Source organism: Aquila chrysaetos, chromosome 9 (genome assembly GCF_900496995.4).
Source record: "Aquila chrysaetos chrysaetos chromosome 9, bAquChr1.4, whole genome shotgun sequence".
NCBI lineage: Eukaryota > Metazoa > Chordata > Aves > Accipitriformes > Accipitridae > Aquila > Aquila chrysaetos.
Genome location: NC_044012.1, coordinates 24,068,552 through 24,096,290, shown reverse-complemented (window position 1 = coordinate 24,096,290; position 27,739 = coordinate 24,068,552). Strand labels below are relative to the sequence as shown.

General features: G+C 59.3%; 1 protein-coding gene across 4 annotated transcripts; it reads right to left on the bottom strand.

Annotated features, from left to right (window-relative positions):
- Window positions 1-52: 52 nt before the first annotated feature.
- Window positions 53-27,365, bottom strand: CADM3 (cell adhesion molecule 3). Of its 4 annotated transcripts, XM_030026869.1 has the most exons (11): window positions 26,570-27,365; window positions 11,494-11,634; window positions 11,109-11,261; window positions 10,741-10,878; window positions 10,333-10,503; window positions 9,635-9,725; window positions 9,086-9,255; window positions 6,918-7,040; window positions 5,626-5,751; window positions 5,040-5,105; window positions 53-4,529 (listed from the first exon to the last, which is right to left on the bottom strand). In XM_030026869.1, exons 1-11 carry the CDS (start codon window positions 27,348-27,350, stop codon window positions 4,411-4,413), a joined length of 2,079 nt encoding a protein of 692 aa, XP_029882729.1. In that variant the 5' UTR covers window positions 27,351-27,365; the 3' UTR covers window positions 53-4,410. The 4 variants fall into 4 exon arrangements, with proteins under 4 accessions (XP_029882729.1, XP_029882730.1, XP_029882731.1 ...); XM_030026870.1 differs by lacking the exon at window positions 5,040-5,105; XM_030026871.1 differs by lacking the exon at window positions 6,918-7,040.
- Window positions 27,366-27,739: the final 374 nt, after the last annotated feature.

Sequence of the window (27,739 nt, the reverse complement as noted above, 5' to 3'; positions counted from 1 at the left end):
GGCCCTGGCAGCATCCAGCACACGCAGGCAGAAGCAGAGACGCACAGGCAGGTAACGTGTAATCCAGATATATTTATAGGATTATTTTCCGAGATTAGCACAGGATATTAGAAAGGTTATAAAGTCACATCAACATTCGTTGTCTCCCTTTTATGTACATACAAGAACACAGCACAACACAGACCGTCCTCTGCCCTGCCCCACTGCCGCCCCACGGCGTCTCCAGAGCTCCCTACAAATATGGCTTTCGTGTCTATTGAGAGTTCAGTGCCGGCTGGGAAGCGGCTGGAGCCTCGCCGGGGCCGGTGAGTGGGAGTGAACAGGCCTGGCTGCAAACGAGGGCCACAGGGTCCCAAATCCTCCTCGCTCCCCCAGTGCCAGCCCTGGCCACATCCCGGTTCGGACGCCCCAGGCCCAGCACAGGTGAATATAGTGGCACAGGGTGGACATGGGCCTGGAGGTCCCCTGCTCATGTGGCCAACAAGGACCCCCCGCTCCTGAAGTGGCCACCGAGGCCCAGGGAGGAGGCTGGTGCCCTGGACTCTCCCAGCCATGCAGTGACACTGCCTGGCTTTGCTGGGTGCTGGCAGGGAGGGACAGGAGCCTGGTGTCCCCACTCCTCTGTGACAGTGTCCCTCATATCACCGCCCCAGCAGCAACACCTGCCCCATCGCTTCTTCCCTCTGCAGTGCAGCACATACACCATCAGCCACATCAGTGACACCATGTACCCCACCGCCTCCCCGTACCATTGACAGTGTGTGGTGTCACCCCCATGCTAGCTAGCATCAAGGTGTAGCTTCTCATCCCTTCATGCAACCCACATCACCTCTTGTACTTATGACATGGTGTACCCAACCCCCCTTGCAAGCCCTGACCTGGTGTGCCACGGTCCTGCGCACACGTACAACAGGACGTGCCCCAGACCTAACACAGGGTGCACCCCATCACCCCTGCCTCACATCACCCTAACACACTCATGGTGTGGTGCAGCTTACGACTGACACCCATCGTGCCCCCACTCATGGCTGTGTTGCTGTTCCTCTGCACACCTGTGACACGGTTATTCATCACCCCAAAAGACTCAACACATGGCATATCCCACCATGCCCCTGGGCTCCCAAAATGGCATTTCCCACCACACCTCACACCCATGACATAATCTATTCATCAGTGCCTCAAACCTGCAACGTGGTTTCTCCATCATGCTCACAACATGGTGTGTCCCATCACACCTTCCATCAGCATCATGATGGGTGCACCATCACTGCACCCTCCCACACCATGACATGCCCCATCGCAGCATGCATCATCTCATGATGGTGTCTCCATCACCCCTTGCGCTTATCCCACAGCATCTCCCTCTTCACACGTGTGACCCGGTGTATCTGTCACCCCTCACACGACACAGGGTCTCCACTGCCCTCACACCCATGGCAGTGGAACTACTGCTCCCTTGCAAAAAGAGCCCTTTGGCTCTTGCTTGCAGATGCAGCCTCATATTCATGCTCCCACCACTCCCAGGACCTGGAACACCTGGGGCTGTAGCTTAGCCTCTTGCTGTGGCAGGACAACAGGTCCACCTGGGGTGAGACCCAGCCCATCCTTTGATGACATCTGCCACAGGCAGCAGGTTCCCCCCCTGATGCCCTGCCTGTGCCCAGGTCTCCCCCTGCTGCATCCTGCCACGTCCCATACCATGCAGCATCTCAAAAAGGCCAAATCCTGACTTCTCTGACCAGGGCAAAGTGGCAACCACCTGTGCCAGCCCTTGAAGCAGCTCTGGAGCAGCAGTGCTGGGGAGAAACTGGCCACGGCCATGCATGTGCTGCCTCGAAGGGGCACAAACCTCCCTGTTCCGACTTCAGATTCCACATCCCTTTCCCTAGGGACCAGTTAACCCCCTTCCCTCCCAGACCCCCAGGCTGGGGCTTTCTTTGTAACCATCTACAGCACACGTAGACTTACAATGAGATTAAATTATACTTGAAAACACATCCTTGCATTTTTATTTGAAGGAATTACGTCTATTCAACAGTGGACGTTAAAGATCTTCAGCAAAGTGTCAGGTCGCACATTCATACATGCTCAGTGTGCAGTGGAGTAGTTAACAGCATCGACATCTGCAGTGTTATCTCCGGCAGCAACGGCTGCATCCCTCGAAATGAGCGCGGAGCTACCGTTGGGACTCCAGGCCAACATCCTTCTCCAAAAAGATGGGAAGGGAGGAACAACATTGAGAAAACTGCAGGTTTTCTTCACCATGTATGACGAAGGCTTTGTGCACTTCTCTCTTGAGATGCTAACACAATGCTGCCTGCGTGCTCCTGACACATGATTTAGCCACGGTGAACCTAGTCACATCTGTGCATGTGCCACAAATGCATCGCTCATTCACACCCTGTGCCTGCCACTGAGCCATGCCTCTTCTTCCTCATCTGCTTGGCCCCAGCCCCCTTCCAGCCCCGCTTGCTCTGCAATGGCTTCCCTGCCAGTGTCCTCGTGCCACATGCTCGCAGGGTCTAGATGTCAGCGACACTACCTGCCCCACAGGCCCCTGGTACCCCACGGCGGAGGACACAAGCTCTTCCTCTACCTCCAAGGTGAGGTTACCCACACCACTGAGGGCTTTTGCTCCTTCCCGAAGGGCTCTCCTCCTCCAGACAACCCAAAATCGAAGGGGTGCCCAGCCAAAGGGCAGCTCCTGCAAACCCCTTGTGTCCAGACCAAGAGGTCCTGGGAAGCTGGAAAACCTCATCCCAAGGGTGAGGGATGGGGCCTGGCTCCCCAGGGGATATGGGGTGTCCTGCAGATGCTGGAGTGCATAGCCCCCTGCAGCCCCACCCTGTGGGTCTGTGCTTGGGGTGGGCCAAGCGGGCCCTGGGGACATGCTGGAGAGGTTGGGAAAGCTTCTTGTTTTTGTCTTGGAAGAGACAGTGAAACAGGTAGGAGCTAGGGCAAGCCCCGCCCCAAGCTTCCTTGGAGACCCCCGAAATACCGAGACACTAAACCCGGGCATTTCGGCCGCTGTTGGCTGCAGCCCTTGGAGCTGAGCGGGAAGCAGCCTTTTCTAAGCTCACACCTGCTCTGGGAAGAGGCTGGGGAGGGATGGGGGACAGACAGCTCCAAGAAGCAGACCCCGGTGGAGCCCCTCTCTGCACATCTCCTCGGCCAGAGGAACCCCAGGCCTCGTGCCACTCTGGGCTGCTAGCGCTGGGGAGCAGGTTGTCTCCAGCTCAGCTCAGCTCAGCTCCCGTGGTGCCATCAGCTGTGTCAGCTCTAGTTGAAGCCACTCTCAGGGTCTAAACTACCATTCCAGAGGCTCTGGGGGCCCCAGAGCCAGCCCAGCGAAGAGGGAAGCGGCAATGGTCGCAGGCCCACCGGCTCTCCCGGCTCTGCCTGGTGCTCCCAGCGCAGGTGGCCTCCTGCACTGAACATCTCAATAGATGGTTTGAATTGATGTTTCCAATCTGAGAATTTGTAAAGTTGGGGCTTTTTCTCTGGATTCGCCCCCAAACCTCTGCCCTCCCCCCTCCCGCTGGGGTGGGACCAGGGAGCTGCAATGCTTGGCAGCTCCCAGTCTCTCTGGGGGCCTCAGCGGTTCCCACCCTGGAAGCTCACCCCCCCTTCACACATCTAGCGCACGAGGACAGCTCTCGCCCCAAATGGACACTGTTCGACAAGAACCACCAAGGATAAAATCAGGGCAGGGGCCTGGGGTCCCTCCCCGCTTGACCCCAGCCATGAGCCAAGACCTCAGAGGCAGAGACACTGCCTGTTGGCATCCCGCTCCTGTCCCACCGGCCACGCTCCCCGTCCCAGCTGGGGCTGGGGCCATCACACAGCAGCCAAGGCTGGGGGGAGCCGTGGGAACGTGGGTCCCGGCTCTCAGTGGGAGGCATGGGGCGAGCGTTCATGACAGAGTGGCCACCCAGCTGCCCTGAGCTTGCACCAGAGCCTGGAGCTGATTTTATCCTTGGATGTCAAAGAAACCAAAATGGAGAGAAACAAAGGGAAGAGCTACATCAACCCCAGCCCAACATCCCAACCAAGGGCCCAAAGCAAAGAGCAGCCACGAAACCAAAGCAAAGGTCCAAAGGAAGAAGGAAAGTCGCTCACTCACTGGTTGGTCTGTGTTTTGCGCGAGCGCCGGTCGCAGGGATGGAGGTGCAAGCAAGCAAACAGGGCCGGGGCTCTCGCTGTTCGTAGTAATAACGTTTTGTACAAGTTCAAGAAGAAGCATCATGTCTCAGGCTGGTCGCTCTCTGTTCTCTGTCCCGCCATCCCTCTGTCCATCCGTCTGCCCGTGCCGGGCGCGAGAGAAAATCAGTTGGGTTGAGTGGGGTTTGTGGTCTGGTTTCCATTTCCATCGGGGTCTGTTGGCTCCATTTCTCGCTCCCTCCGACGCCTCTAGATAAAATACTCCTTCTTGTCGTCGCCGCCGGCTTGGCCGCCCTCTGCATTGATGATGGCCGTGTCGGCGTCTGGGGCATCATCCGACCCCTTGGCCTCATGGGTCAGGTAGGTACCTGGGTGGGGAGAGGGGGTCAGAGTCATGGGGGGGGCCTGCTGGCACCCCGCTCCCATGCAAGCAGGGGTAGGCTGGGCTGCCTGAGGGGCCCCAGTGGCAGAGCCTGAGGGCTGGCTGGAAAGCAGAGTTAAGAGAAAAATCCTTTGGGTTTGGCCTGAAATGGAAAAGTCACCAGTTTCCCTGGGACAAGCTCTGCCTGGGGACTGAACCTTGCCTGGGCTGCTCAAGGCCTTCACAGTTGTTTCTAGCCAGAGGATGAAAGTGCCTCCCCACTTTGGAGGCAGCAGCCCTTGCCTGCATTTCCAGGCACATCTCCTGCCCTCCCCACCGTCTGCCCCTCCCTGCATCCCTGTCCCTGTTCCTCCTCAGAAAACTGGAGGGTTTCTCTGCAAAACTGCCATCTGCAAGGAGGCTCCAGCTCCCAGCTGCCCCCGGAACCAGCACGGCGTGGGGCAGAGGCAGCAGCTTGGCTGGGCTCGGAGGGCAGGAATGGGGGGCTCTTACTCACACATCACCTCTGCTGGGTTTTGCTGATGTCTGGATGTGACCGTCTCCCCGTGTCTTATGCACATACCTGCTGGGTGGATGAAAAGTCCAGGGATGGGGAGATGGAAATGGAGAAGGAGGAAGAGGAAGGCAGAGGGCTGAAGGAATAGCGAGGAGGGCAGGGAGAGGGAGGAGATGGGGTCAGGCACAGACAGGGACAGTAGCACGGGCAGTCCCAGGGCAGTGGGTACCAAGCCATGAAGGAGAGATGGAGAAATAGGGTAGGAGCTGCCTCTACCTGGTGCTGCTCAGCTCCAAGGACTCACTGGGACATCTCCACGCTGGGGTTGGTGCCAGCATGGGCATGGGCAGCAGCTCCCAAACCCAGGACCACTGGCTGTGCTGCATTTGTCCAGACAGTGGCAGGTCTGCAGGATGGGGAGCTGCCTCTCTTCATCCCTGCCCCACGCTGCTTGCTCGCTTTGGGGATATATCCCTGCTCCCAGCGACCCATCGAGGGGGGAGCACACCCTATGCTGCCTGCTCTGATGCAGCACAGGGGTCTTGGCTCTGCCCCCCGGCCCCCGTGCAGTTCCCCCGCCCCGTACCTTTGTGTCTGATCAGGTAGTGTCCCAACACGATGAGAAGACTCAGCAGGAGGAAGACAATGACGGCAACCACCCCGCCGATCACTGCATGGTATGTGCTGGAGGTCGAGGGCACCGGGCTGGCATCTGCCCAGATGGCAAAGGGAGAGAAGACAGAGAGAAGGTATGCTGCAGACCCTGCTGAGCAGCAGAGCCTGCTGCTCGTCCCACAGACCGCTCAGGGCTGCAAGCAGGCACCTTGGAGGGCCCAATCCTGCTCGGCTCAGTGCTATCAGCTCAATCTTGCTGCAGACAAAAGCTGTTAAGGTGGGAGTAAGAAAAGGGAAGGCAGCGGGGGAAGCAAGGAAGAGAAGCAATGGCCACTGGTACAGGCTCCTGCAGGGAGTGAGCCAAGAGGAGCCCCAATGGCTGTGCTGGGAGCCCTGCCTGGGTGAAAAGGCAGCCAAGAAGAGCTGCAATGGGCAAACCCATCCCCATGCCCGGCTGCCTGTGATGCGCCCCAGGGAGCAGCACCGGCAACATGCTCTGTGCAGCCTGTAGTACCTTTGCCTTCAGGCATGGCCACGATCCCACCACCCCATCCTTCACCGTGGGATTTTTGCCCCAAAAGGGGAGGCTGAGCACACTGCGGAACCAGGCTTGGCTCATTCTTCCCCTGTGCCGTGCCAGCAGGAAAGTGACATGCAGGCTGGCATGGCCACACACTGCATCCCAGGAGGTGATGGCACCCCAAGGAAGGTGGGACCCCAAGGCCAGTCCCAAGTCAGCTGCATCTTATAGCACAGTCTGCCCTGGGATCCTGCATTAGCCCTGGTACACAGGGACAAATCCTCCTTCCATTCCATTCTCATTGTGCCCCGTCAGCTTGGAGGGGACACAGCCACAGAAACATTCAAAGGGGGCATTCAGACGGGACAGGGTGGGAAAGACAACAGGGGAGGCAACAGGACAAAGGGACAACATCTCACACAGATACAAGGCACAGGTTGCAGCTCACAGGCAGCTGCTGCCACAACCTGCCAGGAAGAGCTGGAAGGACCATTATGCAGCCCAGGCTCTGGGGCCTCGGCTCTTTCTGTTGCACACCACCACCTCAAAGTGCTGAGATGGTGGCTGCAGAGTCCACGCATGCCAACAAGCAGCTGCACAGAGACTGGAGCCTGGCTGGGTGCCTGGGACGTGGCAAGGGTGTCCCTGGGTCCAGGGCTGGGCCACCATCTTCCTGTGGAGCTTCTCCCGCTGGGCTGGCGAGCAGCGGGTCCGTAAAGAGAGAGAAAAGGAGCTTACGGTACCTTGGATGGGAGCTGGAGTGAAGGATGAAGCGGTGGCCATGGAAGCATGAAAGATGGGCTGGGAAGGGCCTGGCGGAGGGGCTGGAGTGGAGTGAACGTGTGGGGTGGGGAGCTGGGAAAGATCTGGGGAGGACGACAAAAACACAGGGACATGAATCAACCCCGGGAGGTACCAGTGAGGGGTGACACAGCTCATTGGAGAGGACCCTGGCTCCCCCCCGCCTGATGGGACCCATTCTTCTCAGCGGTTCCTTCCACAACCCCTTTCTTGGCCATGGGTCCTGCTCCTCTTCTCCTGCCACCGTCCTCTGGGACACGCTGCTGTGAACATCTTCCCCCATCTCCTACCCTGCCAGCACGTCCAGTCACACCTTCCTCCATGAGGGACCCCACTGGGCCCCTCCTGCCTGGGAGCCCTGGGACTGCGGTGGCTGTAAAGCGTCACCCACCATGAGATGCCACCTACACTTTTCTATGCACACCCTCAGGGATCGCTCCACCTCTGCTCTCCCTTGCTACTGAGCAAGGTGGCCGCTGTGGCAGACAGGCTCAAGAGCTCAGCTGGGCAAGGTGGCTGCTCCAGTGATGATGCCCGAGACCCAAGTGGCTCTGGGCAAAAAGAGGTGGAATTTGACAAGGGGAACTGACCCTAGGTGTGGAGCTCCTCTGCCAGGAGCTGTGACACCAAGCGGGTGGGGGACACTCGTGTTCTGGGTGCCGTGTGCTCGTGGACAGTGTCAAGCACCCTGGATGCTGCTGTGAGCCAGTGGATGGGTGCTGAGCACCCCAGGGGCTGCTGTGCTCCTGGATAGGTGCGGAGGGCTCTGGGTGCTGCTGGGTGCTCACAGACAGGCTCAAGAACCAGCTGCCTGGGGAGACCCCACACCCAGGGGGACAGGGGCAGGACCACAAGGGGTGACGAAGGAATGACTGCACAGGCTTGGACATTTAGGGGCTCATCCTGGGCAGGCAGAGGAAAGGGACTCGGGGAGACAGGGTGCCCAAGGTGCACACTGCTGCCATGTGCTCCCTCTACCCACAGCCTTATTGGAAGGGAAGGATGCCAAGAGTGCCCAAAACAGGAGGGGAGGGAAACGGGATGGGAAAGGGAAAAGCTGGAACATGTAGGAGTGCTGGAAGATGGAAAGTCCAAGGCTGGTAGAGAGGAGAGAGATAGCAAGAGATTGGCAGAAGAGGAGGATAACCCCAAATCCAAGGCCAAAAACTCAGGGAAACAGGCTCCTACCAACATGGGAAAGCTGCCGGGCAAGGGCCTGGGTGCTGAGCACAGGAACCAGGGCAGCACTGCCACCAGCCGGGGATGGGCTGGAGAAGCGCTTGCAGCCCTGTGCAGCATACAGCTCTGCTCCACGTGTGACACACGGTGCTTGGACACAGCAGGGCACAACGACAGCAAACATGGCAGCAGAGCACAGCCAGGGCAGGGGGTGGTGGTGAGGGGACAGCACCGTGCGGGGAGGTAGCAGGTGCTGCCCCTTCCCACGCAAGGATGGGTGTCAAGTGGTGATACACTCTGGGGACATGCGATGCAATGCAAGCCTCTAGCTCCAGTAGCTTAGGGCAAGCCATGAGGCCCATCTCCAGAAGCTTGGGACAGGGCTGCTAGGGCACCTCATGGTTTGAAATGGTCAGTGCCGTCTGGAAATCCTCTTTGGCTTGCGGTGGCAGTACGCAGAGGCTTCCTGCCTGTGACAGGCTCAGGAGCACTGGCCTCTCCTCCTGTCCCAGAGACTCCAGCAGAGTCCTGCCTGCAGCCCCTGCAGTTCCCCCATCACGCCCCCACTCCCCATCAGAGGCAACAGGGACTGAGCTCAGCCTGGGCCATTCGGTGTCCCTGCCCCGACATCCCCCAAACAGCTCTCTGCCCTTCTCGGCCCCAGGTGGCGGCCCTGCACAGTGCAGGGAAGGATGCAGGGGCTGGATGTGGCCAGAGGAGCTGGCGATGCAGTGCTCTTGCCAGCGAGCGCACCAAGACCCAACTGCATGCATGCACCCACCCTGCACCACAAAGCCCCGCTCTGACCATAGCCCTCCCTGGATCCGTGCACCCCTTCACAGGGAGATGCAGCTGCGATGGAATTGGCTGTGCCAACCAGCAGCTGCCAGGAGAAACTGGGTGATGCCAGGTGCCCTGCGGTCCCACTTACCACTGACGTCGAGGTTGTACTTGGCCACAACACTGCCCATGGAGCTGGTGGCCGTGCAGACGTAGGTGCCGCTGTCGCTCTTGTTGAGGAAGGGGAAGATGAGGACGCTGTCAGAGCTCAGCTGCAGGGGTGCATCGCTGCCCTCCTTCTCCCACAGGAACTCCTGGGGGCTGCAGAGCGGGATAGTGGTGAGGCACCGCCATCCTCCCCAGCACCCTGGGTGGGCTGGGGCAGAGTGGAGTCCCTGGCCAGGCAGTGGAGGGGGCAACGAAGGTATGGAAGTATTTAACCAGGAGGGAAATACCCCGTTTAGAGATAAGCCAAGATGGATCTGCTGCTCGAGGGAGAAGACAGAGGCTTTGCCTGTTCTCCGTGGGGTGCCTGGCCCTACCTGGCATCAATGCAAGGCCAGTGCCTGGCCCTGAGCCCATACAGTGCTACCTGCAATGCCTGCCCGAGCTCCGGGGAGAGCTAAGTGGTGGTTTTGGGAGCCTGGCAGTGGGAGGAGGAGTTGGCCAGGGCCTGGTGGGGCTGAAAAGGGGGCCTTACATGGGGTTGCCCTGCCCGTCGCACTGCAGCTGGAGCTTCTCGCCTTCCCGCGGGTACTGGGGATGCGGCTCGATCTTTGCTGTCGGCTTGTCTGAAAAAGGAGGAAAGGCACAGTTGGGTGACTGCCTGTCCCTGCCCAACACTGTGCAGGGGCCTGCTGGCACCCCAAAACCCTGCCCCTGCACCCTGCCTCGGCCTCAGCTCTGCATGTGCGAGGGTGCAGTGTAAGTGCACCTGTGGGTGGTAGCGTGCACAGTGGTGGGGGTCGGCACTCTGGGGGTGCACAGTGCAGTTCCCACATCCCTAACCCTGTGATCACAGGGGACACTTAAGACAAGGGGAATGGGAACAGGCAGGACATGGGAGATGGTGCAGGCAGGTAGCAGGGGATGGCACAGACAAGTCTCAGGGAGATGCGGACAGGCAGGAAACAGGGACAGGCAGGGGAAACCAAGGGTGGGCATGTGCAGGGGAAGTGTCACTGCGCAGTTCCCCTACATGTGACCGCTGTGCATGCAGGCTGATGAGCTTGTATGCATGTACGCGTAACGGCTGTATGTACATATAAGTGTAGGGCAATGTGTGTGATGTCTGCTGAACTGTGATAATGCTGAGGCCTCCTCCATCTCTCCCACTTCTCCACAGCCCTGTCCCCTTCCCCATGTGGCCCTGTCCCTTCATCCCCATGCACCACGTACAGTGGACCTGCAGCTTCTGTGTGGTTGACCTCTCGGAGTTCTGCAGGGACTCATGGTCCACGGTGCAGGTCACCTCAGCTTCGTTGTCCTCCTTGGTGACGCGGAACTCCACCCGACTGCTCACGGTGAAGGTCTTTCCATTGGGGTCCTCCACCACCTCGGTGCCCTCGTCTGTGGGGACAGCGGACCATTAGAGCTGATGAACACAATACCCCAGCAGAGGCATGAGGCTGACATGCATGTTGAGTAAGAGACATCCTGTCCCCATCCCTCTGTTGGCAGTAGCATAAGATGCCAGTGTGGTCCAGCACTGGGCAAATCTGCAACCCCTGGTGCCCCACCTGCCTCCATGGTGTTCCCCAGCCACCTCAGTCCCTCGGGGCAAAGCCCCACTACTTGGGCACCCACCCGTCAGCTCCTTGTTGCCCTTCTTCCACCGGAGCTGGGCTGCGGGCTTGCTGCCAGAGGACCGGCAGGTCAGCCGGGCTATCTTCTCCTCATCAATGGGCTGCTCATGGCCAAAGATTTGGGGTTTCTGGGGGATTCCTGGTAGAGGAGGCAAGAAATACAACAGCCTATTAGCTGTGTGTATGCTGCCACCCAGAGACGGATGCACATGCAGAGACATGTAAATAAACATTGCAAGGATGAGTGAACAGGTAGGTAGGTATACAGGAGTAGCAGAGATGAACAGCTGTATGGACAGCATCTTGCAGGCAAGGCAGTAGCTGGCAGGAGATTGGGAGCAGGTGCAGGGGCTGCCACCAGTGGCTTACCCAGCACAGTGACCAGGGCCTTCGCAGTCCGCACAGGCATGGTGAAGATGGAGCAGGTGTATTCCCCCTCATCCGACAGCACCACATCACTGATGCTGATGGTCAGCTCGTTAGGTGTGGACCTCTCCAGCTGGATCCTGTTATCTCGCAGGGCTGGGGGAAAAGGGACAATAGGGTGAGTGACTGGTTCAGTACCACCACACCCCTCTGCTAGCTCATATTGTGCCTGGTGGCATCACTGTAGGTGGGGAGCAGGAGGGAACATCACCCTCTGGGGCACCACCGGCCCTGGTCCACTTTCCCTCTGCCTCACCATTGCTCTGGTCCTGGAGCTGGCTCCTCTCCCCAGGCAGCCCTCTCCCATCCCCAGTTCCTGCACATGTACCTCGTTTCTCCCCAAAGTAGAGGGTCTGCTGGGCAGGATTGGACCACTGCAGCGAGGAGTCATCAGGATCCTCCACCTGGCACTTGAGCACCACTGTACCACCGGCCACCACAGTCTCATCTGACGTCGTGGGCTGGCTCTCTGGACACAGACAGGAGAGGTTAGCAGGGGCCCTGGGCATCGCCTCTCCCCAGGTGTGCATGAGCATCACTGAGCAACCAAGTGAAGGGAGGGAGGAACACAGCAGTGTCCCCAAAACCCCTGGGACAAGTAGGGCTTCAGTGCTGGGCTGAACACAGCTTGCTTGGGACAACCTTTTTTCCAGCTGACCCCAAGCCCTGGATGGCCAGGCTACACAGACTGGAGTAGGGGGACTAGGTCACCCTGGCTCAGCTGCTCTCAGTGGCAGCATGGAGGGGCATGGGGAAGAGGAGGAGATGTTGCCAGAGGTCTGGCTGGATCCAGGGAGACTGTCAGTGTGAGTGTATGCCAGTGTGCACACGTGTATATCTGGGAGCATCTGTACAGCCCCTTGAGCACAGATGTGCACACACACATGTGTTCATGGGTGAGTGTCCCTCTCCAGGGCTTCTATTCCACAGGCAGCATGCTTGGAGCAGAGCTGTCCTGTGCACCCTGGGGACAACAGGGACCTGCCCACGGGCATGTGTCAGCCTGGGTTTCCCACTGCGATCCCATTCCCCAGCATGGAATGGCCCCATCACAGCTGTAGAAGCAAGGACAGAAGGCAGGACACATCCTGCTACCCAACCTGCAGCACCTGCTGGGACGGCTGCTCCTGGGGTGCTGCTGTCCCCAGGCAGTAGCTCCATGCCAACCTGCACAGACATCAGTGTCAGGCCTGGCTCTAAGCACAGCCCCTGGGGCTGCTGGAAGATACAGGCAGCTGGTGCCTACCAGGCATGAGCGGATCCAGGCAGGAGCAGGGGTACGCCAGGAGGCAGCAGGAGATCCTGGCACCAGCACAGGCACCTGGGGAGGCAGCAAGCTCTGCTCTACCACCTTGGCAGTCAGAGCAAGCCGGAGCTCGCACCTGTGGTGCCTCTGTGCCAAGCATCCCATGCAATGGGATGCTCCACTGGCCATCTCCACCCCTGCCTCCAGCAAAAGCATCCACGGTCCACTAAGTGTGGCCTGTGGGGTGCAGTCAGTGGCCTGCTCTCCATGTCATTCCTTAAGGGGATTTTTCTCTTGCTCATGCTGCTCCTGGGCTATGCACATCCCTTCCCAGACTGCGTTTCCTCAGCTAAGACATTGTCCTTCGCTTCCTTCAGGCTCCTCAGAGGGCTCCACACTGCCAAGCAGCCCAAGGGCAGAGAAGAGCAGCAACAGGATCAGATAAACCCCCCACCCCCCCGCCTGCCCCAAGGACAGCTATTTTGGGAAAGCTGATGTGCCAGTGAGCTGAGCTGCACAGGGAGAAGGGGAATGCTGGCTCTCCCAGCCTGGGGGCTCTACACCCTCCCCTCCCAGCTGGGCCCACAGGCAGCCACATGGACAAGAGGGAGGAACACAGATGCTGCTGCTGTTTGCACTTTGCTCATGTGCTGGACACGGGGCTTGACAAACTGTCATCTTCTGTCTCAGCCCAAGTTATGTTTAGGCAGGGACTCAGCCTCAGGACCCCCAAGCCTTGGGTGATCCTGCCTGTGTGCCCACACAGCCAGCAGTGCAGTCCTAATTTCATGTTTGTTTTCCTGCATGATATTCACTGCCTGGGAGAAGCGCCAGTTATTGGAAGGAGAGGGGTGGGAGCAGCTTCAGCTGAATTTCCCCATTTTCCACTCAGAACAGTGAAGGGAAATATTTTCTTTTGCTCACATTGCAAATTCCCCAAAGCTATCGCAGGGAGCAGGAAGGAGTGAAGAGGTTTTGGAGGAGGGCAGGAGGACAAGGCTGCCGGGCTTCCCAGGGACTGCTTGGCTCGTGTTAAACTCCAAGAAAGCCCGGGCTGGAAAGTGCATGAATCCCTCCCTGCCCACTCCCAGCAGCCATGATTACCAGAGATGCATCAAATTCAGATTAAAAATATTCCCAGGGTAAAGACTCTCTCTCCAGCCCCAGGAAACTTCCCATCACTAATGCTAATGTTTCATGCTTGCTATTGGAAGTTTTGCTCCTCTCCACCTGCCTGGATTTGATGGCCAGCCCTCGGCCATTGCTACACTCCTGCCTGGTCAGCTGAAGAGCCTCTGGTTCACATCTCCTTCCCTGCAGATATTTACAGGTGGTGATCAAGCCTTCCCCACACACCAACCAGCTGGAGTGCCCAAGCCTCCCTCCACAGCCTGTTCCCAACTGCTGATCACAACCCAGGCTCTACCCTGATACATCTCCAGCTCACTCAAGGCCCAGACACAGCAGGAGCACCGGCAAGGAGCACCAGGACCCCCAGTGCTGGGGATGACACCAGGCAAGCGGGACCCCCCCTCCACCATGGGGGACAGGTCTCTGCCACATCACATACTGGGGTCTGCAGCTCAGCCACGGCTCTCTGTCCACTCCTCCTGACTGGGGAGATCTGTTTGTCAGCTTGTTTTAATTCTGTTACCGATGCCTTTGCCCTGCTACTACCGTTAATTAGGGGATTAGGTTGTTGCAAGCCACTGTTGTCCAAACTCAAAACACTCCAACTTGGATGTAATTGAGAACAGGGTCTAAAACTCACACAGAACAGATTCAATCTCTTAATTAACACAATTACCATCACCTGCCACAGCACTAAGCCTCATTAAGGTATTAGTGTGGAGAGAGGTTAAACAGAGCAGGGTGTGTTTCCCCCAGGGCAGGGGCCAGGTGATGCCACCTGCACCCCCACACTGGGTGACACACAGGGCACCACACAGACCCACTGAAGATCTGGCTTGGCCTTGTTGACGACCTCTCTTCTTCCTCCCTGTCTCACAGCTGTACAGCCGGGACCACTGGAGACCATGCTTCTGTGAGAGCTGCAGAGCCACGGCCGGCTCTCCCGCCCACAGGCATGTGCTAGCAGCTTGTGCGGGGTGTGGGACGGAGCCCCCCCGTCGGCCCCTGTGGCAGAGCCCCTCTGGCCCGCCACACTGCACCCTCCGGCACGACCTAGATACTCAGCTCGCCTCCGCGCCATGCGCCCAACAGCTTGGAGGAACAGATGGGCACGGCTGGGCCACTGCGCCAGTGCGGCTTGATTTAATTAAAAACCGCCACGGCTGTAACCTGCTGGCCCTTGACAGAATAGGGGCAGAGCTGCCATGGGACCTGCTGCGGGGCCAGGAAAGGAGTGGGCGGCAGGACCCCAGGAGCAGCGAGTCCCACCACGGGGAGCTTCACCACCTCCCGCTCCTGCCATGGCCTGCAAGGAACAAAGCATGGCCTATGGGGTCCCCGTCCCTCTGCAGCCTTGCTGCCACCCTCGCAGGCAAGACCCCCTCTGGCAGCACAGGCAGGGCGCACAAGGGGCAAAGCTGCCATCCCACAGCTGGGGACAGTGGCACACTGAGAAGGAAGATGCGTCATGCTCCGTGACTGCTCCCAAATCCAGCAGCTCCAGCCCTGGCACAGCCCAGTGCATCCTCCCGGTTAGATCCTGGGTGTTCCCAAGGAAGATGAATGGCAACTTAGGCCACGCTGCTCACACTGCAACAGCCCTTCAACAGCATTGCAAAGGGTGCTGCTATGAGAAAGCAGGCACCCATCACACAGAGGTCCCAGCCCCCCCCCGGGGGCCCTGGGCAGTATCCCAGGGGCTCAGAGGCACATGGAGGAGCAGGGCAAGGATGCTCTGGAAAGCTGGCTGCACTGAAAGCTTTCAGGTCTTCCTGGCACGCTGGTTAAAACAGCCCCCACGAGGCCACAGACAGGTGCTGGACGCTTAGGGAAGCATCCGCCCTCGCTGTGCCAGCAACTGCTGCCAGCGCGGAGCCACTGCCACCTGACAGCCTGGGCTGGCACAGTCCCCTCACCCTCCCTCTGCGACACCGCATGATGGCCAGAGCAGCCCCTGGCACTGCCCCGCCACTACGGTCTGAGGGGCTGTGCAGACCGAGCACCAGCATGCTGGCAGGGCTTGGCACCAGGCTGCACCGGAGGATGGCTTCTGCTCTCACACCGGGGCAAAGGAGGCGCGTGCACAGCCCCAGGGATTCCAGCATTGCTCTGCAGGGATGAGGCAAGGCAGGAGAAGCATGCAGTGTTTGAATCCGGCCTTCCCTGAATGGTGCTGGGCTCAGGCAGGTGCAGCCACCCCAGGACCCCTGCTGCCTCCTCAGCCCTCCCATGCTCACGGCTTTCCTCTCCAGGAGAGGGAAGCAGATCCCTCACATCTACACCTTCTAGCTCCCAGGGGCCATCCAAGCCTCACTGGCCACCTCAGGCCCCGCCATCATCCTGCAATAGGGTGAAAATTTATTTTGCAGATGGCAAGCCAGCAGCGAGGTCCCCTGGCAGGCAGAGGACCCGGCTCTCCCTCCACAGGACCCTCCTGGAGGAGGACAGACACACTGCAGGCAGGGACAGCGAAGGCTCAGTTACTACCTCAGACCCTGGGACAGGCAGAGCAACCTCAGGCACCCCACAAAACACCACAGCAAAGGCTTTGCCAGGCCCCTTGTTTTTGGCCAAGAGCTGATGCCTGTGTTTGTTTCAGATCCCAGTCAGTGCAGTGAAATCAGAGAAGCACCACACTAGGAAAATCAGTATTTAATTTATTGTGCACTTTTGCAGGGGAGGCTGCGTTCATATTTATGAGAGAAAAAACCATGTACACATCTCTCCCAGCTCCCTGAGCCCAGCAGCGGGACCTGCCGCCACACACACCCCCTTCCAGCACAGACACTTCTCAAAGGTCTGCAGCTCTGCTGCTTCCAGCCCCAGGACACTCCCATGCACAGACACACCAAATCCTCTGCAGCACTGCATCTCTGGGGGCTTTTGCAACAAAATGCCATGGCAAGCCTTCTGCCTTCCAGGAGCCATTTCAAGTGGAGCATCCTCAGGGAAGCAGCGAGCAATGCCTGGGAAGAGCACTGCAGCCCAGCAGACTTCACAGTGCGTCTGGACGACATCCTGCTGCCCACACCAATCTCCGCAGGGCAGAGCATTCGCCCAGGCCTGCCAAAAGCTGGAGGCACTTCCAGCGGCAACCACGAGCCAGAGCTGCCAGGACCCTCTCCCAGCCTCTGCCGAGCACATCTACCCCGCACCCGTCTGAGCCTGCCTCCTGGCTGTAAAAGCTTTTGTTGGGGCAGAAGCAGCCCCAGAGGAAAACACCCACTGCTCAGATCCCTGAAACACCTCCAGTCCACAGCTGTGGCCCAAAAAACAACACTTGTCATTTTCCTCATTCTTTTCTATTTAGTCTAGTTTCATCATCATAAAGATCCAATTTATCTCTGTTGACACAGACATTTTCTAAGGCAAGTTATCTCCTCTCTGAGGACTGTATTTTAATAATTCACTCAGCAGCCATGAACTGCAAAGCTCCATTTCCAGCCGCAGGCATCCTTCCCGTGCAGTGACACTGGAGCAGCCCAGCCAAGGTGGCAGTTTTGAACTCAGTGGATTGCAAACCTGGCCAAGCGGGCTCAGACATCTGCTGTGCAAGCTTGCTTGCAAGCTGATTTGAGCAGCATGTGAATCCACAGTCTGGGATACCCAGAGCCCAACTTCCAGGCTCCTCCTCACCGGCAGCTGACTTGCTCCAGATTTTGTTAGAGGGGGAAACCTGCTCTTGTTTCAGTGCATCTGCTCAGTGCCACCCCATGCTCCTCTTCCCTGCATGCTCGCCTGTGGAAGCCAGCCTTGTTGGCACACTCCAGCCCTCAGACAGCAGACACATCCCTCTGGGAGGTGCAGGGCAAGGGGCCCTCCTGCAACACCTCCAGGGCCGGCTCCTTTTCCAGTCCCACACCATTTAGACATCTCTCACGGCTGCAAGACTTTACCAAGTGCTGTCACCAAGAGGCAGCTAGCAAGATGGGACAGCTCTGCACCAGACAAGCAAAAGCAAGGCAGAGGAGGATATGGGCAGCAGGAGGTGAAGGGAGCAGATGGAGGGCCAGGCTGCAGGCTGAAGCAGACTCGGATCAAAAGGTGGTGGTGGGATGGATGCAAGAAGCCAGGCTGATCTAGGAGAGGACTAGAAGTGGGGACATCCCAGTGTGCCATCACCCAGCTGCTCTCCCAGCGAGCAGGGGTATCCCACTCTCAGGCTGGGCAGGCGATTCTCCCCAGCACAGCAAGGCCACAGAGTCTGTGGCATCCAGGCACTTCGGGAATTTTCCCAGGTTTTCCTCACCCTCACAGGGACAAATCCATCCAGGATCCTCACTTGTACCCTCTGGTGCTAAAACCTCCCTCTGGCCCCTCCACCAACTCCCACCCTTGTACCTCCAGCCCACAACAGCCAGCCTTTCTGACCCATCCTTCCCACAAAGCAAAGGATTTGACCTCAGGGTGACAAAAGACTGTCACATTAACACAAATGCTCACTAAAGTGGAAAACATACAACCCCTAAGAACCTGCTCCAAACTCCAGATCTCCTGTAGACAAGGATGCTGTGACATGCCACTCTTCAACAGCTGGCTCTGCAACAGCCAAGCCCTCTGCTTTGGGGACTTATGATGTGGTGTGCGAGATCCACAGGTTAATGGGGGGAGCAACAAGGGGACCTGCTGTCCAAGCTTCCAACATAACAGGAGATTGCTCCTCGCAAGTGAAATGGTTGGCCAAGAACAGGGGCTTCATGCCTTCAAGTGCAGTCCACATGAAAAACCCCGACTCCCCAGCCTAAACACCAAGTTCTGTATTGTTTCTCTGCAAGCAGACATGTACATAATGTTCTCTGGGGAAAGGACAAAGCTGCTCATCACAGGACCCAGCTCCTTACCACAGCCTGCTCTGAACCCTGGGCCTTTGCTGGGGTTCTCCCAAGACCACAATAGAGACGTTGGTCACAGCCTCCAGGACCCCATCAATGCTTTCCAGGAGGCCCAAGCCCTCTACAGGCAAGAGCAGCAGGGTCCTGGTCCAAGGGGCACCACTGGCAAATTGCAGAGCTGCGTCCTTCCCCCAGGGTATGGGGATGCGGTCACCTCCCTGACAGACCCTGCCTGAGGATACGGTGAAAGCTGACAGCTGCCTGTGACACCTGACCAGGGTTAAGCAATTGAAACATGGCCAGCAATTAGCAATCAATCAGCAGCCAAGAGCAGCCACGAAAAAGAAGCAGCTGAAGAGAGAGGCTGGTTGCAAGTGCAGTGGAGGCTCTCAGATCACAGGATGCCCTCTTCCTCCAGCCCTGGCTAGCTGCTTTTAGAGCAAACTGACAGAGCCCCTCCTGCATGCCTTCGGCTACGTCCTCGCCACGCGCCTTCCTCTGCCACCACACATCCGAGCAGAGCTGGGAAGCAGACGCTCCTCTGGGACCAGCAGGACTCTGCTTTCTGCCCTCTCAAAGCACACAGCCTGGTCCCCCCCAGACATCAACTGCTCTTCCAGTTGCCCCAGGACCAGATGAGCCCCTGCAGAGAGCTGGGATAGGAGCAGGCTGGTCGGGGGACGAGGGAGCTGGGGAACCCCTCTGATGGCAGCAGCAGCTCCTGCCTGCAGCTTTGGCAGCTGCACAAACGCAGGCCGCCGCTGGCGGCTCTGCTCAGTCGTGTTTGCACATTCACACCAGTCTGGTGGCCAATTAGCTCAGCAAAAGGCAGTGGCATCATCAGGGAATCCCAGCGCCAGGCATGGTGATTGCCTCCTTCCGAGGCCATCAGCAATCCCCTGGCTGAGAGGATCTGTGGCCACCCCGACCTGCAAGTCACTGGCCAAAGCCCAAAGCCGCAGCCTGCCCAGGGAGAGCAGAGACCCCAGCTCAGGCACATGCCGCATGCAAGCCTGCAGAGTACAGCCAAGTCCTTGGAGGAGGCAGGACACAGATGAGGGGGAAAAGCCCCATCCTGGGCCACCAAAAATCATACAAGCACCGTGACAGCCATCCCCAGTGTCAGAGCTTTCCTGGGCCCCTCCAAAAGGGGACTAATTGCCTTGTGAATGAGCAGCAAGCTCACCGGGACCTTCCTGTCTCAGGCATCCCTCCAGTGCAGGGCAGCAGTGAGCAGAGCCAGGCAGGGTGACCCTTCTCCCAGGGCCCTCCTCCAGTTTGACAGCAAACAGCTGATAACTACTTTTTTGAGCATGTTTTTTAGCTCCTACCCTAAGGCCAATCTCCAACATGACTGTTGCCAAGGGAACAAGCTCTTTGCTTTGACAGTTCTGTTTTAAGGATCTCCCGCCTGCCCAGCGAGGTGTCTCAGAAATGGTTGCTTTGGATGCCCTGGTACATCGCTTGTTGCTTTGCAGGCATCTAAACACTTGCAGGAGAGCTCTGTCCAAGCTGGCATGAGAAATTGTCACTCCCAACTGTCCAAGGATTAAACACACAAGGTTGTGTAAGAGGATATTTATAACAGAAATAAGAAGTGGGGAAACCCTGGCAGCTCTGCTCCCCTCCTAGGGGACAGCATGCCTGCTGATGGGCACCACACACTGACGCCTCCTCCTGACTTCCCAGAAAGACAGGAGGGAAGAGTAACTTCAAAAGATTAAAATACAGGTTCAATCCCACTGGTCTTTCAGGTGACTGCAGTGGATACTCTGTTGTGCCCAGCTGCAGCAGGGAGTCCCCACATCCCAGTGGATGCCCAGGGAGAACGGAGCACTCTCAGCTTTGGCTGTGGCCCACCAGGTCATCTCTGCTGTTGCATGGTCTGTCCCTTTTGGAGATGAAGTCCCCAGCATCACAGGGAGACAAAAAAAAAAGCCAGAAACCAAAGCTGGTGAGATGTGGAGAGGCAAAACAGAGCCCCCCAGGAAAGTGCCACAATGCTGACCCATTACTGCATTCATCTGCTCACGGTGAAGTTGTTTAAAGATAAGCTAAGAGCAGAGCCCTGCAGCACGCAGCCAAGGCAGGAGCACTGTCAGCAGCATGCTGCACCACTGGGCCCATCTCCCCACAGCTTCTACCACATGTCAGACTGGGAGGAGAGCAGAATGCAAGCCTGATGGCAGCAGAGAGGAGCATGAGGAGTTGCTGCCCTGGGCACAGCGCTGGCACAGACACCACCAAACACATCCCACCTCTGGAAAACAAGTCCGCAGGATGCATGGGGCAACGGGGTCCCAACAAGCCCTGTCTTCTGGCACGGTCAGCCCTGTGCTTGTCTCCAGACTGAGAAAGTGAACCCAGCTCCTGTGCAGCATCCACACAGCAGGTGGCCCAGGAAGCCTGCTGCTCTCTGCACCACTGGCCACTCAGACCAGAAGTGTCAGAACTTGCTTTCCCTGGAAACGATGGCCTGAAAGCAGCAGCAAAAGCAGTGGTCTGGAAAGCTAATGCTCCACATTGGGCTTGCCAGTAAATACGCCATCTGAAGCATTGTAAGGTGAGGAAGAGCATTTGTAGATGGAACACTGCCTGGAGCATCACCTGAGGAAGGGGCAGGTCCCCTTGAGCAGGACCCTGCAGCAATAAGGGGAAGCTCGCAGCTCTGCTGCTCCACAGCCACAGGCAAACTCCAGGGTCACCTGGAAATATCTGCCGTCTGGCTCCGCAGCAAGCATTGCTGCCTTCCAGCATGTCCCTGTGACACCAGGGAGCCTCCGCAATCCCCGAGCGGTGGGAGCTGCAGAGTCCGATGCCTGCCCGTGCGCACACTGGTCCCTGTGCCCTCAGCCTGCATTACAGTGGAGGCAGAGCGTGACGCCAGGCAGGTGACTGGAATGGTTAAGCACATTCCTGCCCAGCCCTCATCTCGCATCTCAGCTTCTCCGCCTCCCTCTGCTGCTATTGACTGCTTATTTTAGGTAGCCTCGTCTGGGTTAGTGCTTCTGGCATCAGGGCTGCCCAAACACAACACAGCATTACTGTGTCCGACTCCTGCCTGGCTCCTCTCCTTTCCCCCCAGCCAGCACAGCCCTCCCTCTGCCACAGCCACTGCACAGCCCAGCCCAGTGCTGAGACAGCCATGGGTGAAAGCAGGAGCTTTTTCAGAGTAGGATGGAGAGCCTTGTCCCCCACCTGCCCTCGCAGGTGGACGGATAAGTTGGGTCACCAGGGAGATCATTTACACCTCACTGTCACTGTGTGATGAAGGCTCTGCTGCTGCATCGCTTCATGGCTGCAGGTGCCTGGCCAAGAGCAGAGGGAAGAGAACTGGACCAGATGGTTCAAGCTGAGCTGACCCAGTAATTCAGAGGAGGAGGATGAGATACATCTGACTACGTGGGTGTTACAGCACTGGCATCACCTTCAAGGTCCCATGGAGTCACTGAAGAGCCAAGCAATGAGGAGGCAGTTCAATCTGTGCAGACACAGCATCAGATGGCCAAGCCATTGCCTGGGCTGTAAAAGGAGCCCGGAGAGCAGTTCAGATGGAGGCAAGGCTAGGCACCAGGCATACCACGCCAAATGCCAGCACAGGGAACAAAGCACTTCCCAGAAGGCATCTGCACAAGCTGACCATGCTCTGCAGTGGCTTTAACACAGCAGCAAACACACGGGACCCAGGTGACCAAGCCCAGCAGCACACATGCAGAGCCCACCAAGCTCCAAGACCACCATACTGGCACTGCCACCAGCAAAGGCACCTTGGACACATGTTCATATCCTGCACCATCTCCTCCCTCATGCTGCTCCTCTCCTGCAAGGACCTCAATGGTCACGCAACAACCTGGGTTGGGGTAAAACTAGGTTAAAATCAACCTAGTGAAAACAAACAAGAATGTTAGCTTTAATGCTGATTCCTCCATCTGGCTAGGTGCCTGGCCGTGCCAGCACCAGGGTGACTACCCAGATGTAGACGCCTCCAGTTACGCTGGCAATTCCAACACCCCTGGCGAGGCGAGAACGTCAGGCAGAGGGAAAAGTGGCAGTGTCTAGCACACGGGAGACCTCACAAGCAGGGAATCCTGGGCAAGTAGGGTGCTTCCCTCCATCTCCTTCCAGAGAAGGAAAGGTACCCACACTTGGGAGGCACTCAACTCATGCTTGAGCAGCAATGCCCCGGTCTGTTGGGGATTTCTCCTCCGGCCAGCAGACCAAGCTGCCACGCTCCCAGCAAACACCCAGGCCTCAGCATCACAGACCACGCCAAAACCTGAGGCGTTATTGGGACAGCAACAAAATTCCTGTCACACAGCAGCAGTGCCAGCATATCCCCTCACTGTCTGGGTATGCGGTAGGGCAGCTCTGCAGCACTTGATCCCATGTATTGTCTTAAAATCCAGCATTGCCTGTTGAGCCTAACGTGTTGTGCCAGACAGCTGAGTGGTGGCTTTCACACTCCCCGTCCGGCTCCGTCTGCCCGGCTGCTCACAGAGGGATACTCTCCTCCGGCTGACATGCTGATCCCAGCTGCATCACCACTGCAAGAACAGCTCACTTCCCCCAGGCAGCTGATCAGTCATCCAAAATCAGGCCATCCAGGTATCGAGTGATACAGATAGGCTGCACTCCCTCTTCTCATGCGTGCACACCACCACCTCATCAGGGATGTCACTGCTTCCTCTAGTCTAGTGCCAAGGGCTTGTACTGGCACAGAAGGAGACTTGTAGCATATGGTGAGTCCTAATGACATGTGAGAACAGGGCATTTGCACACATTAGTTGGGTAAAAACACTGCTATAAGCAGCAATCGAAGGATTACATTAGCTTCAGACAACTACTGTGCGTCCACCATCCCAATTCTGCACACCAGGGCTCCCTCTGCAGGGTCTCCCTGCCATGGGCCTGGGGCCGATGCTACAGGCTGGAGGTCACACATAGCCTCCTGCAATCTGGCTCAGGACTGGTGCTGACTTGTCTCCAAAGCTCCTCCTGAGGGAGCAGGACTACAGGACCTGCAGCCATCATCTGCTCTAGGGCTAGAGATGGTAAGAGCCCTGTGGGAGTCCAAACATCTCTCCCAGCCCTATGCTCCTACCACTAGACACCATTCCTACAAAGGCAGGGCAGGGTGGATGGATGTCTTCTTACAGAAAGGACACCAGCTGGAAGCACAGGGCATTTCCCCAAGACAGAGAAAACTCCTCCTATATGGTCTGGCTGAGCAGACACCTCCACCAGCTTCAGAAAGATGAAGCCACCTTCCAAGAAGGGGACACCCTCCTGAACCTGCCTCTCTGTAAACACCAGGCAGGGAGCTCATCTCACCTGGCTTCAGACATCTCAAGATGGTCTCCAGGCTCTCCTCAGCCAATGGACAGACATGGGCATAAGCCACCTAACCAGCCTCAGCATCTACAGGAGGAGACAGAGCAGCCCTGGCCATCCTGCTGTAGCATCTATACCTGGTCAGGCAGATCCAGCTCTAAGACCCTCAACACTGAGGCTTCTCCCAGCAAGAGAAACACACATGATGAGCGGAGCAGCTCTGGTACAGTGGGAGGTAACCAGATGCGAGACCTGAGCTCAGCTCCCTGCTGTGCCACTGATGCTGCCCAGCCTCCTGGTGGTGCTCCTTGTGCTGCACATTGAGGGTTGCTCAGAGCCTGCAATGCTGGTGCCACAGCAGGATGAAGTTTCTACTGAGCACAGGGAAAAACAGCCCTGAGAAGTCTGGTTTTGGCATGTTGTGGCCTTCCATGGGACAACAGAAGGGCACTGTTCAAACAAAAGGGTTACACAACTCTAGAGTGGAATAACTCCGTGGGGGGAATAATCCTCACAGCAAGGACAACCACGCAACCAGCCCAAACACTCAGAAATCTGCCGACAGCAGCACGACACCAGCCAAGTGCACAAGCACGGCCCCAGTGTGAAGCACCAGCGCTTCCAGCGCTCAGGAAGCTTCAGGGGGCTCTGCTGGGCCTCACCACAGTTGTAGCTTTGAAATCCAGAGTGCTGGAGGAGCGTTTCTTCAAGGAGAGGAGACACCTACTCCATCCCTGCCCTGCAAAGGGTGCTGCGGAGGGACTTTCCTAGCCAGAGAGCCACACAGGGAGCTGATGGCTGAGGGGCACGAGGGAAAGGCACTAACCACAAAGACATGCCAGAAGCTTCTTCTCAAGCATCTTCCAGCCATCAGTCTCCTCTGCTCCCAAAGGCTTTTTGGGGGTCTGTTTGTCTAGCCGCGTTGGACAACGGAGAGCCTGGCAGCTCATGGCCAGGGCTGGGCCACAGCAGCAGGCCAGCCCTGGAGGAAATCTTGCAGTGTCATCATCCAGGCTGCATCCTGCCCTAGGCCTACACACAACTCCAGGTCATGGCCACCCCTCCTCATGTGAGCACTTGCCAGGCTGCTCAGCCACCCCCTCCTGCCCGGCTCCGACCCACACACTGAGCATCACCACACACAGGATGCCAGGACATCCCTGCACCGTGGGACTGAGCACCACCCACACCCAAGTGACTCTTTTGGGCTCCTGTGGGAGGACCATGGCTGTAACCAGAATAAATCCTGGGATTCGTGGATGGGAGCGCAGCCACCAACCCGCACCAGCCCCCAGAACAGCTCTGCCTGTGACAGCGACCTCCTCCAGCAAAGGGACAGGCCACAGGGGAGGCACCTGCTGGGGATGGTGGGTGGGAGGCTTGCGCCTCACTCCAGCACGGGCAGCCCAAGCCGCAGGCAGGAGGGCTGCCAGGTTCACACCTCATACCCTCTGTACCATGCTCCCTCTGCCCCAACAGCCCTCGGGACCCTTGATCCCAGGGGCACATACTCACACCAGGATTACCTCCCTGCTTTTGATGAAGCCACAGGCAGGGACTCGGATGGCAACTGGACCCTCACCCACTGTCAGCCTCTGCAACAGCCCCCAAAACACAACACACAGACCAGGGTTAGAGGCCAGGCCGCAGACAGCTGCTGCATCTCCCCACGACCTGCTCCTCATCCAACAACACACACAGCAGCAATTTTATCACAACCAGCGACTCCTGACATCGCAAACACAGCCACCAGCAACCCGACAGGAATTACAGGCCCTAAGCGGCGAGTGCTGGCAATCCAGCGAGGACTCTGCAGTTGAACAGTTATGGAAAACAAGGTGCTGCCATTGATGAGCCCTTACCAAAATTACATTTGCTTTGCGGCACTTCATTACCAGCTGCCTCGCCCGGCGGCGCGCTGCCCGCCCGCCGCTGTGCTGTATGGCGGGTAAACACCCTTTGTCTCAAGGGCTGATGCTCCAGCCAAGCCCCGCGCCTCCCGCATACAGACACCGAGGAGCGACCAGGCGCTGGGATGCCACCAGCCATCCCGGCAGCAGCGGAATCCCGGCGGGATGGGGAGTGACCGACCCTTCCCCAAGCCCACCGCCCCAGGGAGGGGGGACTCCGACTGGGCAGCTCCCACCGAGGGCTCCTGCTCTGCCGGGGGGACCCGCCCCATCCCGGGGAGGTCACCGCCGCCCCCCCGGGGACTCCACCCCCCGCCCAGAGGGGTGTCTGCCCCCCCCCCCCGGGGGTCACCACCGACCCCCGCCATCCTCCCGGGGGGGACGGCTCTACGACACCGGGGAGCCTCCATCCGCCGGGCCCCCCCCGCGGGCAGCGCCGGGAGGGGCCGGGCTCCGCCGCCGCCGCCCGCCGGGGCCTGTCTGGAACCTTCCGCCGCCCTGGCCCCGGCCCCGCCCCGGGCGGTACGCGGCATTGGGGTGGGGGGGGACGACACACGGACGAGGACACGGTACACACAGCGGGCAGCACCGGCGCCGCCGTGACCTTGAGCCCCGCCGGCCGCCCGGGGCCGCGGCAGCCGCACCCGCCCCGGGCTGGCGGCGGCGGCGCGGGCGGGCCCCGAAGGCAGGGCCGGGGCGGGGCGGCGGGGCGGGGCGGGCGGCACCTGTCGGGCCCCGCCGCGCCTGACCCACATAACGGTGCAGCCCGGCCCCGCCGCGCCCGCACCTGTCGCTCGCGCGCGGCAGGTCCCCCACCGGTCCTTCCCCTCCCCGCGGGCCCGCGCGCGGCCGGTACCCCCGGCCGCAGGAGGGAGGGGCGCGCCCCGCCGGTCCCCGCCGCGAGGGGCTGAGTGATGGCGGGGGGTCTCGCCCGGCCCCGGTACCGCCACTCACCGTCGCGGGAGAGGTTTCCCCGGGCGGTACCGAAGCAGGCGAGGAGCAGTAGGAGGCCAAGGGCGGGGGGCAGCATGGTGGCAGCGGGTGCCCGCGGGGCCGGGGCGAGCCGAGCCGAGCCGCGGCGCGGAGGCGGCGGCGGCACCGGGCGCGGCGCTGCTCTTCGGACTGGAGCCGGCGGTGCGGCAGCGGCGGGGATTAAATAGAGCGCGAGGAAGAGACCATTTGTGCAGCGGCAGCGGGGGGGTCGGGGGGGCCGCGCCGATGCCGCCCCCCTCGGCCCCCGTGTAAACATGCCCGCTCCGGCCGCCGGCCCCCCCCCCGCCCAGAGGCGCGGTGGTGCGCTCCACATGCGCCGCTCCCCGCGGGAGGCAGGTGGGCGCGGGGCGGCGGCGGCGGCGGGGGGGGAGGGTGTCCCGGTGGTCCCCGTGGTCCTCGTCCTGTCCCCGGGCTGAGGGGGCCCGGTCCGAGCGGAGCCGCGATGTGTCAGGGTGTCGTCGCCGGTCCCGATCCCGGGCTGAGGGCGGTCCCGCCCTGAGGGGGTGCCGGTCTGCGGGAGGTCCCGGTCCCGGCCCCGGCCCCGTCGCGGAGGGCCTCGCAGCCCCGTGCCTGGCAGCCTCGCCCGGCCCCGTGAGGGGTTCCTCCCAGAGCGTCGGCCCCGGTGCTCCTGGGCCCGGGCACTCCCTCGGGGCTCGGCCCTGTCCCCGTCGGAGCCCACCGCGTCCCGCCTGCCCCTAGCGAGGCGCCCGGGGCAGGCCGCGGACTGCCGCTGTCCCGCCATGGCTCTGCCCCACACGCCGGGAGCACAGCCACCCGGGCCCTGTCCCCAGGGCGGGCTGGGGTGCCTGCCAGGCCGGCCCCTCTGTGCGGTGACTCTCCAGGTGGGTCTGGGGTCTGTGGTCTGGGAAGCACCTGGCAGAGCCCCAAACCGAGTGATGGGCAGCTCACGTTGGCCGCGGGATGGAGGCAGTGGGAGGCAGGGTTGCCTGCTGCCATGTATTGCTGCTCTCTAGGGTAGTTGGCCCTGCTTGGTCTGGGATCGCTCTCCTCTATGCCACGTGCTCGGCATATGTCGATTTGCAAAGCAACTCCCATGGCTCTTGTGGCTGAAGGCCCGGCTTTGGCTCTCCTCTTGCTCCTGCGGCCAGCCTGTCGACCATGGACAAGCAG

What these genes read in the sequence shown, in the direction of transcription:
- CADM3 (XM_030026869.1), bottom strand. Translation starts at nt 27,350, where the DNA reads ATGGCGGGACAGCGGCAGTCCGCGGCCTGCCCCGGGCGCCTCGCTAGG. An exon ending in GGGAAACCTCTCCCGCGACG is followed by an intron (nt 11,635 to 26,569) that starts GTGAGTGGCGGT and finishes GTCTGTGTCCAG; the next exon opens with AGAGCCAGCCCACGACGTCA. An exon ending in GGGCAACAAGGAGCTGACGG is followed by an intron (nt 10,504 to 10,740) that starts GTGGGTGCCCAA and finishes CTGTCCCCACAG; the next exon opens with ACGAGGGCACCGAGGTGGTG.